Here is a 19,163-nt window from a genome sequence, read left to right on the forward strand (position 1 = left end):
CAATTCTGATGGACATGGCTCTCTTCAACAATGAGATGATTCAGATTAGTCCCAATGATCTCGGGATGAAGAGAGCTATCTACACCCAGAGAGAGGACTGTGGAAAATGATTGTGGTTCACAACATAGCATTTTCATTCTTTGTTGTTGTTTGCTTAAATTTTATTTTTTTTCATTATTTTCCATTTGATCAGATTTTTCTTTTGTGACAAGATAATTATATAAATATGTATGCAAATACTGGATTTAACATATATTTCTACCATGTTTAACATATATTGGATTATATGGGAGGGGAAACTGGAACAGAAGGTTTTGCAAGCATCAATGTTGAAAAATTATCCATGCATATATTTTGAAAATAAAAAGTTTTAATTAAAAAAAAAAGAAAAACAAAACATATTAAGAAATGTCAAGACTATAATCTGTAGTTGGATCAACAACCTCTAGAGTTCATTAAGTATTAGTATGTATATCTGAGATACACACTCAGAGTAAATAATCATTCATGTTCATGCCAGAAAAGGAAATCAAGTCATAAAGTCTTTGGAAAATTACACTTATTTAATAAGCCCGAGTTTCTAACTAAACAATGTACCTTAGAAGGTATAATAAGAGAAATACCCTTGTTTTAGGACCTCTCAATTATTAATAATATATTAATTATATCATTGATTTGGCCCATTATTTTGACATTGACTTTTTGGATAATGTTAGATGGCATGTGATGAAATAATATTGCCTCCAGATAATTAGTGTTGATTTTTATTCCAAAAGTAATGGACATTATAGAACCATATAGGATCATATGTTTTGAACTAGAAGGTCTCTTAAATGGTTATCTTGCTCAGCCCCCTTATTTTATAATTTGAGACTAACAGAGATTCTAATATGCACTGGTTGGTAAAGATTGTAAGTAGAAAACCAAAGATGTTATACCAGATCCTCTAATTACTTAATTATTGTAAAACATTGTAAAATATTTGTATTTGTAAATACATAATTATTTATTGTAATATTGTAAAATATTGTAAAAATGTGCAAAAAGTAGTATTAAAGATATCATTAAAAAACATGCCATATAAAGGAAAATGAGACAAAGTGAGGGAAAAGAGAATAGCTTATGTATTCTTTTATCAATCTTATGATATCAAGAGATTTCAAGATAGACCTTTAAGACATTGGATTGGAAATACCATCTCTGGCATAGTTGAGTCTAGCATAGATTGACAGCATGTTATGATCTGCATCATAACTGCAAAAGAAAAGTCCATAATGCCCACAGATGGGAGGGAATGCCCATAGTGATGATATTATAGATCCATTGGTTTATTAAAATATGTGACAAAAATTTATAGTGATATTAACCACTGAAAATCTCAAATACTTACAAAACTAAATGTAGCAAAAACAATATTAATGGGAAATTAACACATTGCTGCAGGAATAAGATATATTCAGCAAAAGATATGTAAGGGTAATTATAAAGCTTGAAAGAGTATTTTATTATCTAATAGATAAAAGTAAATATGCATTCTTCAAAAATACATGAAATGTACATAGAAATGATCATATCGATGGTCATGAAGAAAAAAGGTAAATATCACACTTTTGTTCTCCTTTTATAAATTATAATCAATAAAATTAGCACTAAATAATGATATCATGAGTAAAAGAATCACACTGAAAACTAAAAAAAAATTAATTAAATAATTCCTGGATGAAAAAAATTATAAATATAGGATATTTAATCAAATGAAAATTGATGCGCTGCATTTCCAAATCTGTGGATGAAACCAAAACAATACTTAGAGGTAACTTTACAGCAGAGAATTCTATATGATTTTTAAAAATAGTAACTTGATTTTTTCATTTTAAAAATTAAGAAAGGAATAAAGAAATGAGAAAAAGAGAAAACAAGTGGAAATAATAATCATAATAGCAAACATTTATATATCACTTTAAGATTTAATATTATTTCACCACAACCCTGGGTGCTAAGGCTATTGTTATTTCCATTTTTCAAATGAGGCAAATGAGGCAGACAGAATCCTAAATGACTTGCTTAGAGTTGCATAGCTAATAAGTTTCTAATGCCTAATTATTCATTCTAGCCATTGTGCCACCTGTTTCTATCTCAGATAATATCTGAGACTACTATGGTTTAAGAAAATAATTGAAGTGATGAATAAAAGCAATATCTAGTAAGCAATTCTAGTCAAAATTAAATAAATTCTATATTACCAAGTTTGGGGATGAAAAGTTATGAACACAAGAGCAAAAGTCATTTCTAAGTCATCAAAAGTTTTGACCTATTTTAAAATAAATAAATTTTAAAGTCTGAAAGAAATTATTGATCATTTACAGTTTATACTACAAAACTAAGAAGTAGAAAACCTAATTAGACTAGTCATGAAGGAGAAATACCAGACCATTTAAGATCAATACTATGAAAATGGGCCAGGATCAGAAATATCAATGAAGGGATTCTATTCATTTTAATCAATTGCTCAAAAAGCACTTATTAAGTCCTTATTTGGAGCAGCTAAGTGGTCCAATGCATAGAGTGTTCTGCCTGGAGTCAGGAGGACCTGTGTTCAAATCTAGCTTCAAAGATTTAGAAGCTATGTGACCCTGAGCAAGTCATTTAACTCTGCCTCTTTTTCCTCATCTATAAAATGAGCCAAAGAAGAAAATATCAAGCAACTCCAGTATCTTTGCCAGTTAAATTCCAAAATGGGTCATAAAGAGTTGAACATGATTGAAAATGACTGAATAACAAGCCCTTATTCTCTCAATTTACTAAGCAATGGGATAAAAAAATGACCTGCCAAAGGTCACATAAATAAGAAGTGACATACCTTGTATTTGAACTCAAGTCCTCTGAGGCAAAATGTAACATACTTTCTACTGTGTTATGCTGGAAGAGCAATAATATTTATCCAAAAGAGACAAGGAATGATGTTTGACAACCCAGTTCTTTTTGAGGTGAATATGATTTTAATTCTTTACACCATACAAAAATATCAAATACAATGCTTATAAATAATATAAAATTGTACTCAAATTCTCTCAAAATGGCAACTATGACAAAGAATAATGTTAAGAGGCAGTCAAACAAAAAACAGTTATTAAGTGCATTTAACATCCTAAGTACTGTGTAAGCCCTAGAGTAGAGTTTATATAAATCAGAAAAAGGAACAATATAACAAAACATCAAGCAAAAGAAATACAATCCATGTGAAAACATATTCGATGCAACAAAATTCTTGATAAAGTATGGCATTCATTTATGTTATTAAAAATAGGAAAAGAAAAAACTCTCCTTAATTTGGTAAGAATTATACATTAAAATCATGAATTAATATTACTGAAAAGTGAGAAATATTAGAAAAAAATTTACTAAAATTAAGTTTAAAGTAAAACTCTCCAGTATTGCCATTCATATTGGAAATGGTCAAAATGATATCAGTATAGGAATGAGAAGAAATTAAAGCAGTTAAAAAAAAACAGACAATGAAGATGAAATACACACACTAAAATAACATGATCCTATATATAAGCAATTTGATATGATTATAAAATTCTCTGATTTCCACCAAAAAATTCATGAAAAATGTCTGGAGTATTACCAATTGCAAAAACAACAAAATTTATCAAATATTTTGGTAATACCTAATCAAAATATGTGCAAAATTTCTACCAATAAACAAACAAACAAACAAATAATCATGGCAAAAACAAAAAAATTTAACAAATGGAGGGAATAAGTCAAGCAAATATAGTGGGGAAATGTTAACACTCATCAAGTTAATTGATAAATTTAATAGAATAACAATTAAAATGCCAATGAACTATTTCATTCAAATCATCACTATATTCAAAAGAAAAATCAGCGGAAGGGGAAGACTCTCAAGAAGAGCTTTAAAAAATTAATTGAAATATTACTCTCTTGATCAGATTTTCAAATATTTTCATAAAACAGCATTTTTTTTTATTTTTTTAGATTGTCAAGATTTTTATTCAGCTGGTCTAAGTGGAAAAAAACAACCCATAAACTTCAGAGTTGAGTCATTTCATTTTTCATTACACAAATAACTTTTCGGTGTTCTGTCTATTATTTAAAGTTCATAATGTTTAAAATGCCATCTGTCAATTAGATCATTTCCTAAATTTAAATATATATAGATTATACTGTATTTTAAATTACTTGAATAATTTATTCACTGTTTCTCCTGATGTGGAAAGTGAGAAAACATTTTATTTTTTTAATTAAAGCTTTTTATTGTGTGTGTGTACAATTTTCACCCTTACAAAACCCGATGTTCTAATTTTTTCCCTTCCTTTCTCCATCCTCCCCTATGTGGTAAGTGATCCAACATATGTTAAACATATGCAATTCTTCTATACATATCTCCATAAATATATGCTGCACAAGAAAAGTCAGATCAAAAAGGGAAAAAATGAGAAAGAAAATAAAATACAATCAAACAACAACAAAAAGAATGAAAATACTATATTGTGGCCCACATTCAGTTCCTACTGTCCTCTTTCTGGGTGCAAATGGCTTTCTTCATCACAAGACCATTGGAACTAAACAGCACATTAAAAAAAATTTATACAGGACAAAAATGGAGAACTATACAATAAAATAGAAAACATAACAATAGACCTTAAGGTGTGAGAGACTAGAGTTTAATAAATTTATGATTACAAAACAATGAAAAATGAATTAGAGGGAAAATGTGGGTTCAAATCTGTATTTCACACTGTAAGTTACAATAAATTCAAACTGAACCAGTGATCTAAATATAAATCAATAACACATAAAGAAGAAAAAAGAATGATATATTTGATTTAAATATAGAGAAAATGTTTATCATTGAACAAAGAAAAAAATTATTGATTACAAAAGAGCAAAATTTGCTTTTAGAAAGACCTGGAATTTTCCATGAGAAAAAACATATATTTAAAATCAGGAAAAAATAGATTTGGAAAAAATATTTGATGGTCTGGATCAGGCATCTGGTAAAATATTTAAAGGTCTGACATCACTTTCTAATTCCTATACTCTATGAAGGAAAAATTGGTCAAGGGGTATAAATATATATCTATTTAAATTAAGTACAAATTGCTAATATATATTTTTAAAGATGTTTAAATTCTTGATAATCAGGAAAAAATTAAGACAGTTGTAAGATGCTGTCTTATATATCACTTCTCAAAAAATGAAGGATTTTGTTGGTATAGATCTTCCTTTTACTGAAAAAGAACATAGCTTTTCAATATTGAGGCAATCTTCATAAGTTACTGTCATGGAAAAAAATGCAGAAGTCTGTAAGAAAATTGGTAATGACTCTCTCAGAATTTAGCTATCCTGAGCTTCAGATAATCCTCAAATGCCAACATTTCTTACTGTCAGGCCCACATTAAGGGTCTCTGTAGTTTTGGTAGGATTTACCAAAGGGAAATCCACCAGCAGCAACATCAAGAACTTAGAGCCAACTCCAGTGAGACAGTAGAATAAGACTAGTAAGATGTTACATGTCATAAATTTAATCAAAAGAGAATTAATAAAAAAAGATAAGATTCAATGTAGGTGGGACCATGGAAGTATAAATAATTTATAATTTTGTTGGTGGGACTATAGGCTAATAATAATTCTTTAGAGCACAATCTGGTGATGTACAATTAGAATCAGAAAGCCTACAGTCAAAAGACGTGAGTTCAGATGCTACTTCTAGCACTACTGTAAGACTTTGGACAAATCATTTAACTCCTCTGAGCCTTGGTTTCTTTATCTGTAAAGTGAAGCTATAGTAAATGACATCTAATGGTACATTTCAGTTCAGAGTTTATTTTTAATGATGAAAAAGAAAAAATAACTTCTATGTCCAAGAGTAAGCAAGAAGTTGAATAAGTTGTGGTACGTTAAGGAAAAGAAATGTTTTGTTCTCCACTATAAAAGTGACAAGAAAAATACAAACACATATGGGAAAATACATATGAAGCAATGAAAACAAGATGAGTAGAATTTTTATGTGAGAGACTTCAAGATCAAAGGTCTGAAAGCATGAAAATGAAGGGTGTATTTAGAGATTGCTTTAAATAAACCCTAAATGTCTGCAAGATACCCTTTGGATCTCAATAAGAAAGTTAGAAAAAGAACTAAAACCAATAAATTCCATTTAATTCAATAAACATGAATTATGTATTTACCGCCAGATAACATTAGGTGGGGATGTGGGAAATCTGAGAATAATATACAATAAATAATACACATTGCCTGCTCACATTGAGTCTCCCATGAATAGTTATAAAACAAAAATCCACAATAAGGGGATTCGAGAAATATAAACAATATGATCCATGAAGAAGACACTTACCAACAGGAGCAATCCAGAGAGCAAGGAGGAGAGACCTAAGTCCCACCATATAAAGAACCAATTTCATGGCCTACCTGGCCTCCTCTGCCTACTTTTACAGACTCCAACAGACTTCACCTGGGGTGATGAATGATTATATTCTGAGAAATAAATATGTAGATACAAATACTAACAACATCTTCAAATTAGAGGCCATTGGAAACCCTAGTTCCCTTTTCAGAAATTATCAGATGTTTCATCTATCATTAGTGTAGTCAAACAGCCAATGGGGTTATCAGCCCCAAATAGCACCATATATGAGTGAAGAGGCCCTGTTATTGTGGGTTTCCTCTAGACACTGATAACCCTCTGACTACACATAGATTCTATTTTTATAAATTCACTCCACAGATCCTTCTCAACAAATATATCTATCAAAGAAACATTATCTGGGACATGTTTTATAAAATGATAGCAAAAATCACATGGGAAAATAAAGACAATCACTTGAATCAGATCTCTTTCCAGGGTAGTATTTTTTTTTCCCATTTCCTTAATCCATCCATTAATCATGACATAATAAATTAATTATCCAATCCCTCACTCATGATTCTACTAAGATCCCATCCTTTGTTCCCTCCCTTATTTACAGATTCAAAAAATTGTTCAGTTAAAACTACTAATTATATATTGACTCTAATATTTACTACCTAAGCCCTATTCAAAGAGTCAATCTTATCATAAAAGGTTTTAGCTATGTGGTCATTCATCTTTACTTTCTTTCAGAAACTGCTATATACATATATCTGTGCATATATATACTATATATATGCAATCAATATCATATCTTTTTCATATCTAACCAGAAAACTGCAATCTACTCAATATCAGACAATATTGATACAAATTATATCTACCTATCAATATATTCAAAAGGAAAAGGAAGCATTAGTTGCTTAGTTATAGAACATATTATTACTAGAAAAAAAATACCAAATCTGGAACCAAAGAAACTATTTAAACTCAAGCTCTGCCAATGAATACCCAAGTAACATTCATTAAGATGTGACCTTACCCAGTAGGGTTTTCATATTTTCTTCATTTATTTATAATTACTTGTATCTAAAATGTACTTATGACTATCATTGTGCAAGAAAATGTGCATTTTAGAGAAATCCAATCTTGAAACATTCACTCAATATTTGTTGTGTGTAAGTATCATGCTAGGTGCTATGAAAGGTATGAGAAAAAGTTACTGCTTTATTATTTTTATTATAAGTGATATTACTGTGTATGATTATATATATTATATATAATAGAATTATAAAAAATAAATTTATTTTTAAATTTTAAATAAAACAACATATTGGATGAGAAGAGGAAAAAAGTAGGCCAAGAAGTTCTAGCAGTATAAAGAACAACTAGTTTTATATATGTATATATTATATATTTATTTATATTATTATATACATATATAATAATTACTAAACAAGCTACCCAAAAGCAGCTATAATATTTATCCTGCTTTTGATTATCACAAAGCTTTTGATTCAGTTCCTCTCTTGTGATTTAGTCATATAATACAAACACATAAATATACCCAAGTAGAATGAGAATAATATTGCACTAAAACAAAAATTTCAAAAATAATTCATATAAAGTATGATTTTTTCAGGGAGATGGTTTAAGCCTATTGTGATTCTGCCTAGCCTTAAATCCACTATGATCTCAGCTAAATAAAAGTAAGCATGACTTCTAAAGTAAAAAGGAAATTAAATTAATATATCTTATTAATCTCTTAATATGTCCTCAAAGCTATATGGATCCAATATAGGGGAAAACAACATTAAAAGTTTTTTATCATGTGGAATTTGTTTCCAATGAGCCTTAAATGTTATTTGGACTTGGCCATAAAACCTCTAACCATACCAAGGCAAAGATGGAGGGTTAATGTTTTAAACTTGAATGCAAAGTCACATTGAACCCATGGATGAAGACAATATTTATAAATAATTTTATTTCTTCCAAGTAAGACATATCAAATCTAAAGACAATAAGGAAAAGGCAGTTTCTGAATATGAGACTTCAGCATCCTGAAATCAAAGCTGAATAGGAAAATATATTTAAAATAATTAATACTCAAAGAATAAACAACTTCATGTGTACTATCTAAATATACTATAATGGATATAGAAATTATCCCAAAGAAAATCTAAAAAATATTAACAAAACATAAAGCCCACTATTCTAAGGCAACTACAATAAGACAAATATTTTGTCACCAAAAAGAAAGGGATTGGTAGATGTTTTTAGGAAACAAGAAAAACATCAAAAGCCTAAAGAAATATTTTTTGAAATAAACAGATACCACTTCATGAAGAAATCATAAAAACTGATTAATGAGCATACATAATCAGAGAATGAAAGAACATTTATTAAACATCTATTATATGCCATTTGTTGTACTATTAATTAACCTCCTGATTAGCCCTCCAAAAAATAGCTAAGATCTAAGAAAAAAAATCAAATATGAGGTGTCTAAGTGAGCTCAGTCAATATTAGGTCAGTAAAATATCACCAAAAAGTGACTGTTGTGCATATTTGTTGATGGAAACTGATAAATTTAAAACAGCCCAATAATTTTATTCAGCTACAAAAGTATTTTATCTATCTGTGCAAAAATTTCTGTAGAATATTCAACAACTACAATAAAAAGGAATGGCAAAAGGATAGCAATTTGCCCTGAGGCCAGTTCTTTCTGATTCCCATTAAAGAAGATAATAATGAAACAATAACAATGACAACAGGAATAACCTCTTCTGAATCCAATCCATATAGGACTTGGGGAACAAAAATGTCAATATACACGAATGTCAGACAGACATTCATTACATACATGACTTATTAAAATAGGTCTTCTGAGCCCCAACCATCTGTAGTATTCATGAAGGCACAAAAGAAATTTTGAAAGACAATTGAGCTCTGGATACACTTCCTAGTTTATTGCCTTTATTCATTTAACTGTTAAATTCATCTAACTAATGAATCTAAATAGATGAAATGACATAAGGTCATAAGATGGTCCTACTGGAAACCATCATGATAATAAGCATAATGTGGAAGACAACAAAGTGATACTCTTTCTTGTTCGAGTACCCAAAAAAGGTAAGATACATCCAAACAAATGAGAGATATCAATACTTGATTTTGTGGAGATGTTTTGGTGAATATGACATTGACCCTTATGTTGAACTAGCTACAAGTACACATGAAACTTACTGAAGATATGAATACTTTCATTATGTAGTATTATTTTATATCATTATTATATTATAACAATATAATTTTTATTATATTATTATATTATATTATATATTTTAACAAAAGAAATAGCTCTTCCCAATTATATAAAAGCTTCATACAGATTTTTATCAACTATATCTTCAGCTCTAAGTTTCACATTTCCTACATATATAGGCAATTATAGAAATAACTTCATTTCTAAACATACATTAGATAAAATAAGAGCAGGAACTAAGAAGTTTCTTAAATCTGAAGAAGTAAAAGCTGAAGAACCTGAAGGCATAGAAATATCTACTTGACACTAATTCTAGAAGTGATATCTAATGATGAAACAGAAGGCAAAAATAATACCTAAGTTTCAAATGGTTTCAGAAGGGAAATTAATATATTTGAAATGCAATGTTAAAGAGCTCTTTTCTAGTTTGATGACATAAATACAACTAATATTTGAACCATACCTAAAAAAAGGAATGTTTTTAAACATTGCTATCTACTATCACCATCATGAAATAAATGCATTTTTATGCATATTTGGCAGGGAATATAAAATCATTTTAGAACCTGCAAGTGACAGAATATGATGCAGCCTTTGCCATGGTACTATTCATATTCAGGATTACTTCTAAGGATGAGTCTAACACTATCATCAAGGAAGCAACTTGAAAAAACTATTGAAGATATGCAAAAAGGCAATAGGAAATGACATTAATATTTAACTGATAAAGTAGAAAACTTGAATATCATATTACCTGATTAAAGGCCAGAAAAAGAAAAGGGAAATGTAGGATTCAACCTAGAAAATAAGAGATGTTATAAATCATTGATATTCTTCATCAATCATTTAAAAGTAAAGAAGTTTAAAATAATAAGAGGAATCAAAACAGAACAAAGAAAAAAATAGACAAGAAAGAAAACCTGTGAATGAGAATATAGAAAATGTCTAGCCATCCAGATAGTTAAAACAAATCCAATGCAACAAAAGCATATATAGGATCAAACATGAAACAGAAAGTTTACATATTGTCAACATAATGAACTTCAGAAGTTAGATCAAGGGAAGTGATTTAAATTCTAACTTCTCTAAATAAAAATTGAAAATAGGAGAGATAGGTAATATTCTTTAATAATTGACTCAGATGCCTCATATCAGTGCATGAATTGCTTTAAAAAGCACTTTGCCAGCTTCTCATATCACTAAAATTTGATCCCATTTTCCTTAATTGAAGATGAAAACAGCAGTGATCTTTGAAAAATAGACAACCGGTTGTGTATATAACAATACAATCTGTATTACTCAATTGGTATTACTCAAAAATCTATAGACATAAACAATATATTGGGTAAAGTTTAAAATTAATGTGACAAAAAGATGCAAAGAGCAATTCAATGTTGATTTTATGATTATTGAATAATGATCCTGAAGGCATTGTAACATTTGTATTTTCTTTATTGAGTAGCATAAAGAATTTGACTCAGTTCTATACTTATGGCTTGACTATCTGCTGTAAATATATAGAGTCACTCTAAATTTTCTGGACTAAATGGTTTTTATTTTCCTGTACTTTAAGTATGCGCAACAAACCAAAAAGCAAAATCAATTTAAATGGCATCCAGAGGAAAAAAATGATATTGTCTGAATTGTCTGAATATAGGCTTTTTATTCTTCAAGTCTTTCTTATACAAAATTACTAATATGAAAGTGTTTTACATGACTGCATATGTATAAACTATATCAAATTGTTTGCCTAAAATTTTAGTGAGAGGTGAAGGAAGGAAGAGAATTTGGAACTCAAAACTTTAAAACTAAAAGAAAAAAAATCTAAAAACCAAAACTTTAAAAGAAAAATGTTTAAAATTGTTTTAACTTGCAATTGAGAAAAAAATTAAAAATAATTTTTAAAATAACTATTTGTTATGTGTAATGGTTCTCTGGGAAGGGTGAAGGAAGTTAATTTGGGGAAAATTATGGTGATATGAAAACAACATGTATTAATAAAAACTTTAAAAAAATTAGATTCTGCAGAACAGGTGTTTGCTTATAACTCCATCATTAACTGCATAACCTTAACTGTTACATCACCTCTCAAGACTTCAAGTCTTTCTTCTGTAAATTGAAGGAATTAGGCTAAATGTTTTCTAAATTTTCTTTCCAGCCTCTAGGAGAAGAAAATAATCTCTATGGGTCTCAGTTTTTTCATCTAAAAACTTACAGGACTGCAGAGGAAAACATGGTCTAGGTCCATGATTGCTTAATGTAAGATCTGTGCAATTTATTTTCTTTTTTACTGTGTTGATAAATACATGTCAATATAATTGGCTTCCTTTAGAATCCTATGTATTTTATTTTAGGTACTAAAAAACAATATTATGAGGAGGATTCCATTGCCTTCACCAAACTTCACTAAAGCACTTTTTAATGGAAAAAAACATTTTATATTAAGAACCCCTGGCTAGCAGTTGTTGTTGAGGTATTTGGGTTATATCCAACTCTTCCTGACCCCATTTAGAGTTTTCCTGGCAAAGATATTGTAGTGGTTTGCCATTTCCTTTTCCAGCTCATTTTACATATGAGGAAACTGAGGTAAACAGGATCACACAGCTAGTGAGTATCTAAGGCTAGATTTGAATTCATTAAGATGTTTTACTAAATACAAGTCCAATGCACTGTCTACTGTGCCACATGGCTGCTCATTCTGGCTACCGGGAAAAAAGACTAAATTTGAATTTAAAAGATCCATATTTTAGTCTGTCTTCCACTTACTATGATTTTTGCCTTTAAACAAAACTAGGGAGCAGAAAGTGCCACCATATTCTACTGACCAGATCACATCAAGAACAGTTCTGAGAACCATATTTTAGGAAAAACATGTATAGTAAGTGTCTGTGGATGGTTAAATGCTTGGAGATCATGACACAAAAGCATCCATTGATGGAAATAGAGATATTTAGGTAGCAAAAATGATTATTTGGGGTAGAAATAAAAAATAATATTTGGAGCAGGTGAGATGGGACAGGAAAGTGATACCTTCTCACAAGGATTTGAAGGGCTATCATCTAGGATAGATAGGAAGAGAGATTAGATTTTTATTCTTAGCCCCACACAGCAGAACTGAAAACAATGAGAGAAATTAGAAGAGAGGCATGTTTAAGTTTAAAGTAAGGAAAAGTTACTAATTTTTAGAGCTATCCAAAAGTGGAATAGGTTAGAGTATATCCCCTAGGAGGTTGTAAATTTTCCCATAACTATAGTTCTTCAAAGAAAGCTCAATGGCCACTTGTTAGCAGTATAATGTAGAGAATTCTTGTTCAGATAGAGATTGCACTAAATGTTTTTTGAGGTTCCTTTCATTCCTGAATATCATAGAAATCTAGTTTTATGATGATGATCTCTATAGAAAATGTCTTAGATTCCTTCCAGCTCTAACATTCAATGAGTCTACTCATCACAGTTGAGAAATGAGGAGAAGGAAGGAGCTTTTAGCATAGTTCCACACAAAGGAAACTTAATAAAGCTAAAAGTAGGTCATAGTATTTATATGTGTGTGCATATATACCATATGCCCACTTCCCTTTAAAAAAAACAGATAATTGAAGGTCTCCTAAAGAGAGGGAAAAGTACCATTGAGAGGAAAGAGGTAGGGCAGGGGAACTGCTTTCTCAGCAAGAATGATGGGGATTGGAGGCCCCAAGCAGAGGAACCACACAGGTTGTGGTTTCCCCATCTGCTTCGGAGTTTTGAAAATGTAATTGCTGTCATCACAGCTGCAGGGAGATAGTTGGGACTTTCAAGACCAAGAGATAAACATAAGAATTCTGACAAATCATTAAATTTTGTAGCATTACTTTCCTCAACTTTGGTCTATGGAAATTGAAGAATATTATAGAGAAGTAATCATATCTGAGTGAATTTAATTTATTCATCTCAATTTAATTCATCTCCATTTGCTACTCTTCATTTCCCCCTCTTCAGGGGGAGAGGGAGGGGGAGGGGGAGGGGGAGGAGGCGGAGGAGGGAAGGAGAATTATAACATCTTGATAGATCATAAGCTTCATGAAGGATAGGACCATGACTTACACAAAAGCCTGAATAGATACTGTCTGACTCTGTAGAAGAGGAAAGTGCTCAGAAGGCAGGGGTCTGATTTCATGCTCCTACTAGGGGATTTATACTTGAGCCTTTCTATGCTCGATCCGAAAAGTTCCTCCCCCAGGCATTGTCCCACCAAACCTTTACCTCCATGAGCTACCTTGAGCTTTAATGACATCAGGTAAAGCATCCTTCTAGGAAATGGTTAACTGCAGGCTCTATCTGATCCAGTAATTGTCAGAGCCTGAAAGTGAGTGAGAAAGAGTTTGAGTCTAACATAAGATTCACAAGTGAATAACTCAAGGTGAAAAGTTTAGGGAAGCAATATTCCAAAGACTGTGGTGGTCCAATGAAACTAGAAAGTCTAGGATACAATAATAGGAAGAATGAAAAAGGTACAAAGGGGTCAGAAACCAGAAAGGACAGCACTGTTGGAAGTTGTAATCTTAAAGGCTAAAACTCAACTAAGCAAGCCTGGAGAGATGTTGTTAACCATCTTCCCTCTTTCATATTTCAGTTAAATGCAAGCATTTATTAAGCACCTACTATGTGCAAGGCACTATACCAGGCATTGGGGATACAAAGATAAAAAAAATCTCTACTCCAAAGGACCTTTCATTTTACTGGGGACAACATCTTTTCTGACTCTTCTCTTCCCAAACCCAACAGAGGTTATTGTCCATCTTATTTTTTAAAATTACTTTGTAGTTTGAGTGTGTGTGTGTGTGTGTGTGTGTGTGTATGAAATGTAAGCTCCTTGGGGGCAGGAACTATAATATTATTTTCCTACTATCTATCTAACATACAGTAGGTACTTGGTAAATTCTTGTTGCTTGGTTAATTGATTTCTGCAAGCAAGGAAATTCAAGATGATTTGAAGAGAGGAAAAACCCCTAAGAAGTTTGTTGTTCTTTAGTTGTTTTCAGTCTGACTCTTTGTGATCCTTTTTGGGATTTTCTTGGCAATGATATTGGAATGATCTGTCATTTACTTCTTCACCTCATTTTACCGATGAGGAAACAGAGGAAACAGTATTAAATGACTTCCCATGATCATACATCTAGTATTCAAGGCCAGATTTGAAGGTCTTCCTGACTTTCCAAGATCAGTCTTCCTGACCCCAGGTCCAGCATTTTATCCACTGCACTACCTACCCCTCAAGCAAAAGAGGAATCAGAATTTTCCCTAAGAGGTACTACTTTTCTTTTTCAATAAAAAATGAACATAACATTGGATCCAAAGAGTTATAGGGGAAGTATTTATTGATAGGTAAAGAAGTTAAAATTGCAGTCACAAGTGGGTTTCCAAAAAAGAGACTATTCCCATCATATCTCAAGAATATCTGTTTGCCTATCTCCTACCTCTATTACATTCCTCACTTTTCTTCCGGAAACCTACATTTCTACTGGGACATGATACAAATTCTATCATCCATTCTATTCAGAACACACCCAAAACAATGGAGGTTATTTTCAAAGGCCATTTTTTTCATATGGATTGCTTTTATACATTGAGATTCTGTTTGTCACCTATTTTTGATCCATTAGACAATACAGGAATTGTAAATTCCTAAACAGAGGTATGAAGGTCTCTAGAGTTTTCCTCATTCCCTCCTAAACCCACACCTGAATTCTTCCCATTCGGCACCTTTGGGAAGGCAAGAAATAGAAGTAATGAAGATTGTCCTCCATAAATTAGCCTTCAAGACTAAGACAAAGTGAAGAATCTCTATTTTCCTCCCCAGATTAGTGGGAAGGGATTTTGTAACTATGTATTTCCCTCCTTCAACTATGTTTTCTTTTCAAGTATATTTTATCAGCAAACTTGTTCTTTTTCTTCACCTTTTTGTTAATTTGAGGAGTGAATAAATAAGAATTTCAATAATTTTTTCAGTAACTTGGGGATTCAATCTCTCTGACTCTGTCTTTAATTCTTTCAACCTTTTTTATCTCTATCTCTCAGTGAAATGCTTAGAAAGAAACAGCAAAACTATCTACTGATAACAAGACTTCTCTTTCTGCATTGCTCATGTAAGTAACTGGAATGCCCAAATTGTCTTTTACTGCTGAAAATAGCCATGTTTTAGAAAAAGATCTACTGATAGTTTCTTGGTTTGAAGTGACTTAGAAAGATCTTCTGACCCTCTTAGAATACCCGCTTAACAAAAAAGAGACATCTCTTTCTGATTCCATTAGATGGTGTTAAAATCCTATCTCCTTCTCACTCTTAGAAAATCACCTCATATTCAAGAAAACTGCATTGCTTTATGAACCAGTTATCCCATCTCTTTGTGAAGTAATCTTTATAACTTATAACCTAGTTTTTTCCTCACCCCATCTCTTATTTGGGGAGGTTAATAACTCCATTCCTGTTTCCCTACAATTTTTAATTTATATTCCAATATATTGGAGAGGAAAAGCAAGTGTAAGTAGATACTTAATTGGACAGATATGATAATATACTCATCAATGGATATGATCAACAGCAATATCCTCAGCTATTATGGCTCATATGTTATTAGTATTGATGTCTAAATGAGTCATTAAAAGTAATTTATCTTACTTAAGATAAATTACTAGAGATGGAGGAGTCCATAAAGGCTATAATAGTGATATTAGTGATATTAAATAGCATCTCTATAGTAATAAGTTATTGGTATAACAAAAATAATAATTGATAATATTTAAGTAGCACTTTAAGTATATTTAAGCACTCTGTCTAATTTGTTTTTCATAATAATCCCACAAGCTATCCTAGAACTATTATTATCTCCATTTCATAGATGGGAAACAGAAACAGAGTCTAAATAACCCCTGATTCAGGGGTAGGTATTCCATGCAGGCTGGACAAAAGTTGTAAGAGAATCTGTTTCCATAATAATTTGAGGAATGAAAGTGCATTGAAAAAAGAAAAAAACTCTATTACTTCCTTAATCACTATGGAACTTAGGATAAAGTGAAATTCCACTTCTATGAACCTGTTTCCTTATGTATAAAATAGAGGGAATAACAACTACAATAGTGTAATTAAACAAAGGAGATACTGTTCTGAAGTGCTTTCTAAATATGAAGCACTATGTAAATGCGTTCCTTTTTGCTATTATTTTATTTTTATTAGTGTCATTAATAATTATAATGACACTTTATAGTGATTGAGTCTTTCTCATAATGGTTCTCAAATCTCTTCATTGAGATTCTTGTCTTTTCCCCAGCTTGGAGGCACTGAAGAGTCATGTACCTCTCTGGATATCTAAGAAGGCTCCTTCCTCTCACCCTCTTGCAATGGTAAGCCTGACAAAGGCACACAACCACCCAGGCTTTACTGCAGCCACCTCCCTAGCATGAATTACAAGAAATGGAAATGGCATTTTAAGGGATATAAGATGAATAGAGGAAGTTAAGAGACAAAAGGATCAAGAGAATGCCATAAGAGAGCATTCCTGGGTGCTATTCCAGTCTCTCCCTTCCCAACACTTCCCCAGTACTTTTCTATTACTAGAAAGTATGCATATTATTATTCAATCACTAGAACCATGATGCAGGGTGGGAAAGGTGTGAGCAACTTATTTAAATGTAACTTTGTAGAATGGTCCCAGTTGGAAGTGAAAATGTGAAAAGGATCAGAGTTCTGCCTAGTATCTCCTTATCATGACAAATTTCTCATGATTCAAGCATTGCAGATCCATTTCATAACTAGGGAAACTGAGAACTTGAAAGAAGACAAGACCAAAAACATTTGATAGTCCCATTCAGTCTTTTCAATAATGAATTCCTTTCTCTCAGGAGGAGACATATTTTATATAGTCCTCTGTATAGAAACAGGACCAGCTTTTTAATTCAAAGCATCTGAGTGCCACAGTAGGTAAAGTGCTTTACTTGAGTCAGGAAGACTTAAGTCTAAATCCTATCTCGGACATTTTTTAGTCATGTGGCCAGGGGCAAGTTACTTAACCTCTCTTGGTCTCACTTTCCTTATTTGTAAGTAGGAAATAAGAAAAGAAATATACCTTACAGGGCTGTTGTGAATAGAAAATTAGATAACATGTACTTTCCTAAAGTATGTAAAATGTTTTGCAAACTTTAAAATACTACGGAAATGCTAGCTCTTATTTTTATTACCAATTACAGAGTAGGATTGGATTAAATTTCACAAGATACCTTCTTGTTCTTATTTTCTTCCAATGGTCTGCCAGCTATCTTAGCAAAAACTTAGAAAGTCCAATATTCTGAAGTTTGTTCAGTGGTCAAAATTTACTGTCTCATAGCATATTTTATAGAGACAGAAACAGAGAAACAGATGGGAGTGGAGGGATTCTTTTGTAAATGGGGATAACAATACCACCTGCCTTGCAGAAGTGCTGTGAGGATGAAATGGCATAATTACTTGTAAATCACTTTGCAAACCTTGAAGTACATAAATGTAAGTCCTTATAATTATCCTTACCAAGTTGCAGAAGGATACTTTGGTCAACTATTACAACTGTAGGTGTCAAAAGTGGAATGAGAAAGTCTCCTATCCCAGGAGGTCTTCTAGCAAAGAATGATGATGGAAGATGGAGAATGGTGTAACATAAATTGGTGTCTCAGTATGAATTATACTGTTTACTTTTGAAATCCCTTACTACTCCTAGACTGTATGATTGTGATTCCCTGGCTTGGTCAACAGATCTCATAGTTACCCTGCAACTCTAACATTCTATGATTCTATGGTTTTGAATACCTCTTGAGAATAGCTTGTGACCTTTCAAAATAACAGCTTTTAGTAGGTGACTATTCCTTTCATTCCTACAACATTTTCTAGTTCCAAGAGCATTTTTAATACCCATTATCTTGTTTGATCTTCAAATAGTTCTATAAGGAAAGCAGGGCAGGGATTTTTATCCTCAGATTTGGAGAGAAAAGCTCCAAATGCTAGGTGGTCAAAAGATCATCCAGCTAATGAATGACCAAAATAGAAATAAGCATGACAGTTAATATTTATATAGACACTTAGAAATCTATAAGGTACTTTTGCATTTATTATTTCATTTGATCCTTAAAACAACCCTGTAAGAGGTGTCCATACTGTTATTATTCCATTTCCCAGTTATGTTATTACTACATATATTAATTGGAGACACTAAGGTTCAAGGAAATTGAATGATTTACTCTTGGTTACATAGGTAGGAAGCATGCGAGACATTAAAACCCAGTTCTTGGTCATTCATTTATAAATCAATGTATCTGTGAACTTTTCGGAGGTCATATAGCAATAATGAAGATTAACAGTTAGACAATGTGGCTGTTGCATGAGACACTTAAACTCTGTAATGCTAACATGCATAAAGAAAGGTTCCCAGCACATTGGGTGGAGTGCTCCTTCATGTCTAGCTTCTTATTACAACTGAATCCATTGGTCCTTGACATTAAA

General features: G+C 31.5%; 1 protein-coding gene across 3 annotated transcripts in view; it reads right to left on the reverse strand.

The window, feature by feature from the left end:
* LOC100914928 (scavenger receptor cysteine-rich domain-containing protein SCART1) overlaps positions 1–6,570 on the reverse strand; it is a 43,211-nt gene extending 36,641 nt beyond the window's left edge. For all 3 annotated transcript variants that reach the window (XM_031956675.1, XM_031956674.1, XM_023498250.2), the window contains exon 1: positions 6,386–6,570. In XM_031956675.1, the coding sequence (XP_031812535.1) occupies positions 6,386–6,452 (67 nt within the window). In that variant the 5' untranslated portion in view covers positions 6,453–6,570. The remainder of the gene's footprint in view (positions 1–6,385) is intronic.
* Between the last annotated feature and the right edge of the window lie 12,593 nt (positions 6,571–19,163).

This window comes from Sarcophilus harrisii, chromosome 2 (assembly GCF_902635505.1).
Source record: "Sarcophilus harrisii chromosome 2, mSarHar1.11, whole genome shotgun sequence".
NCBI lineage: Eukaryota > Metazoa > Chordata > Mammalia > Dasyuromorphia > Dasyuridae > Sarcophilus > Sarcophilus harrisii.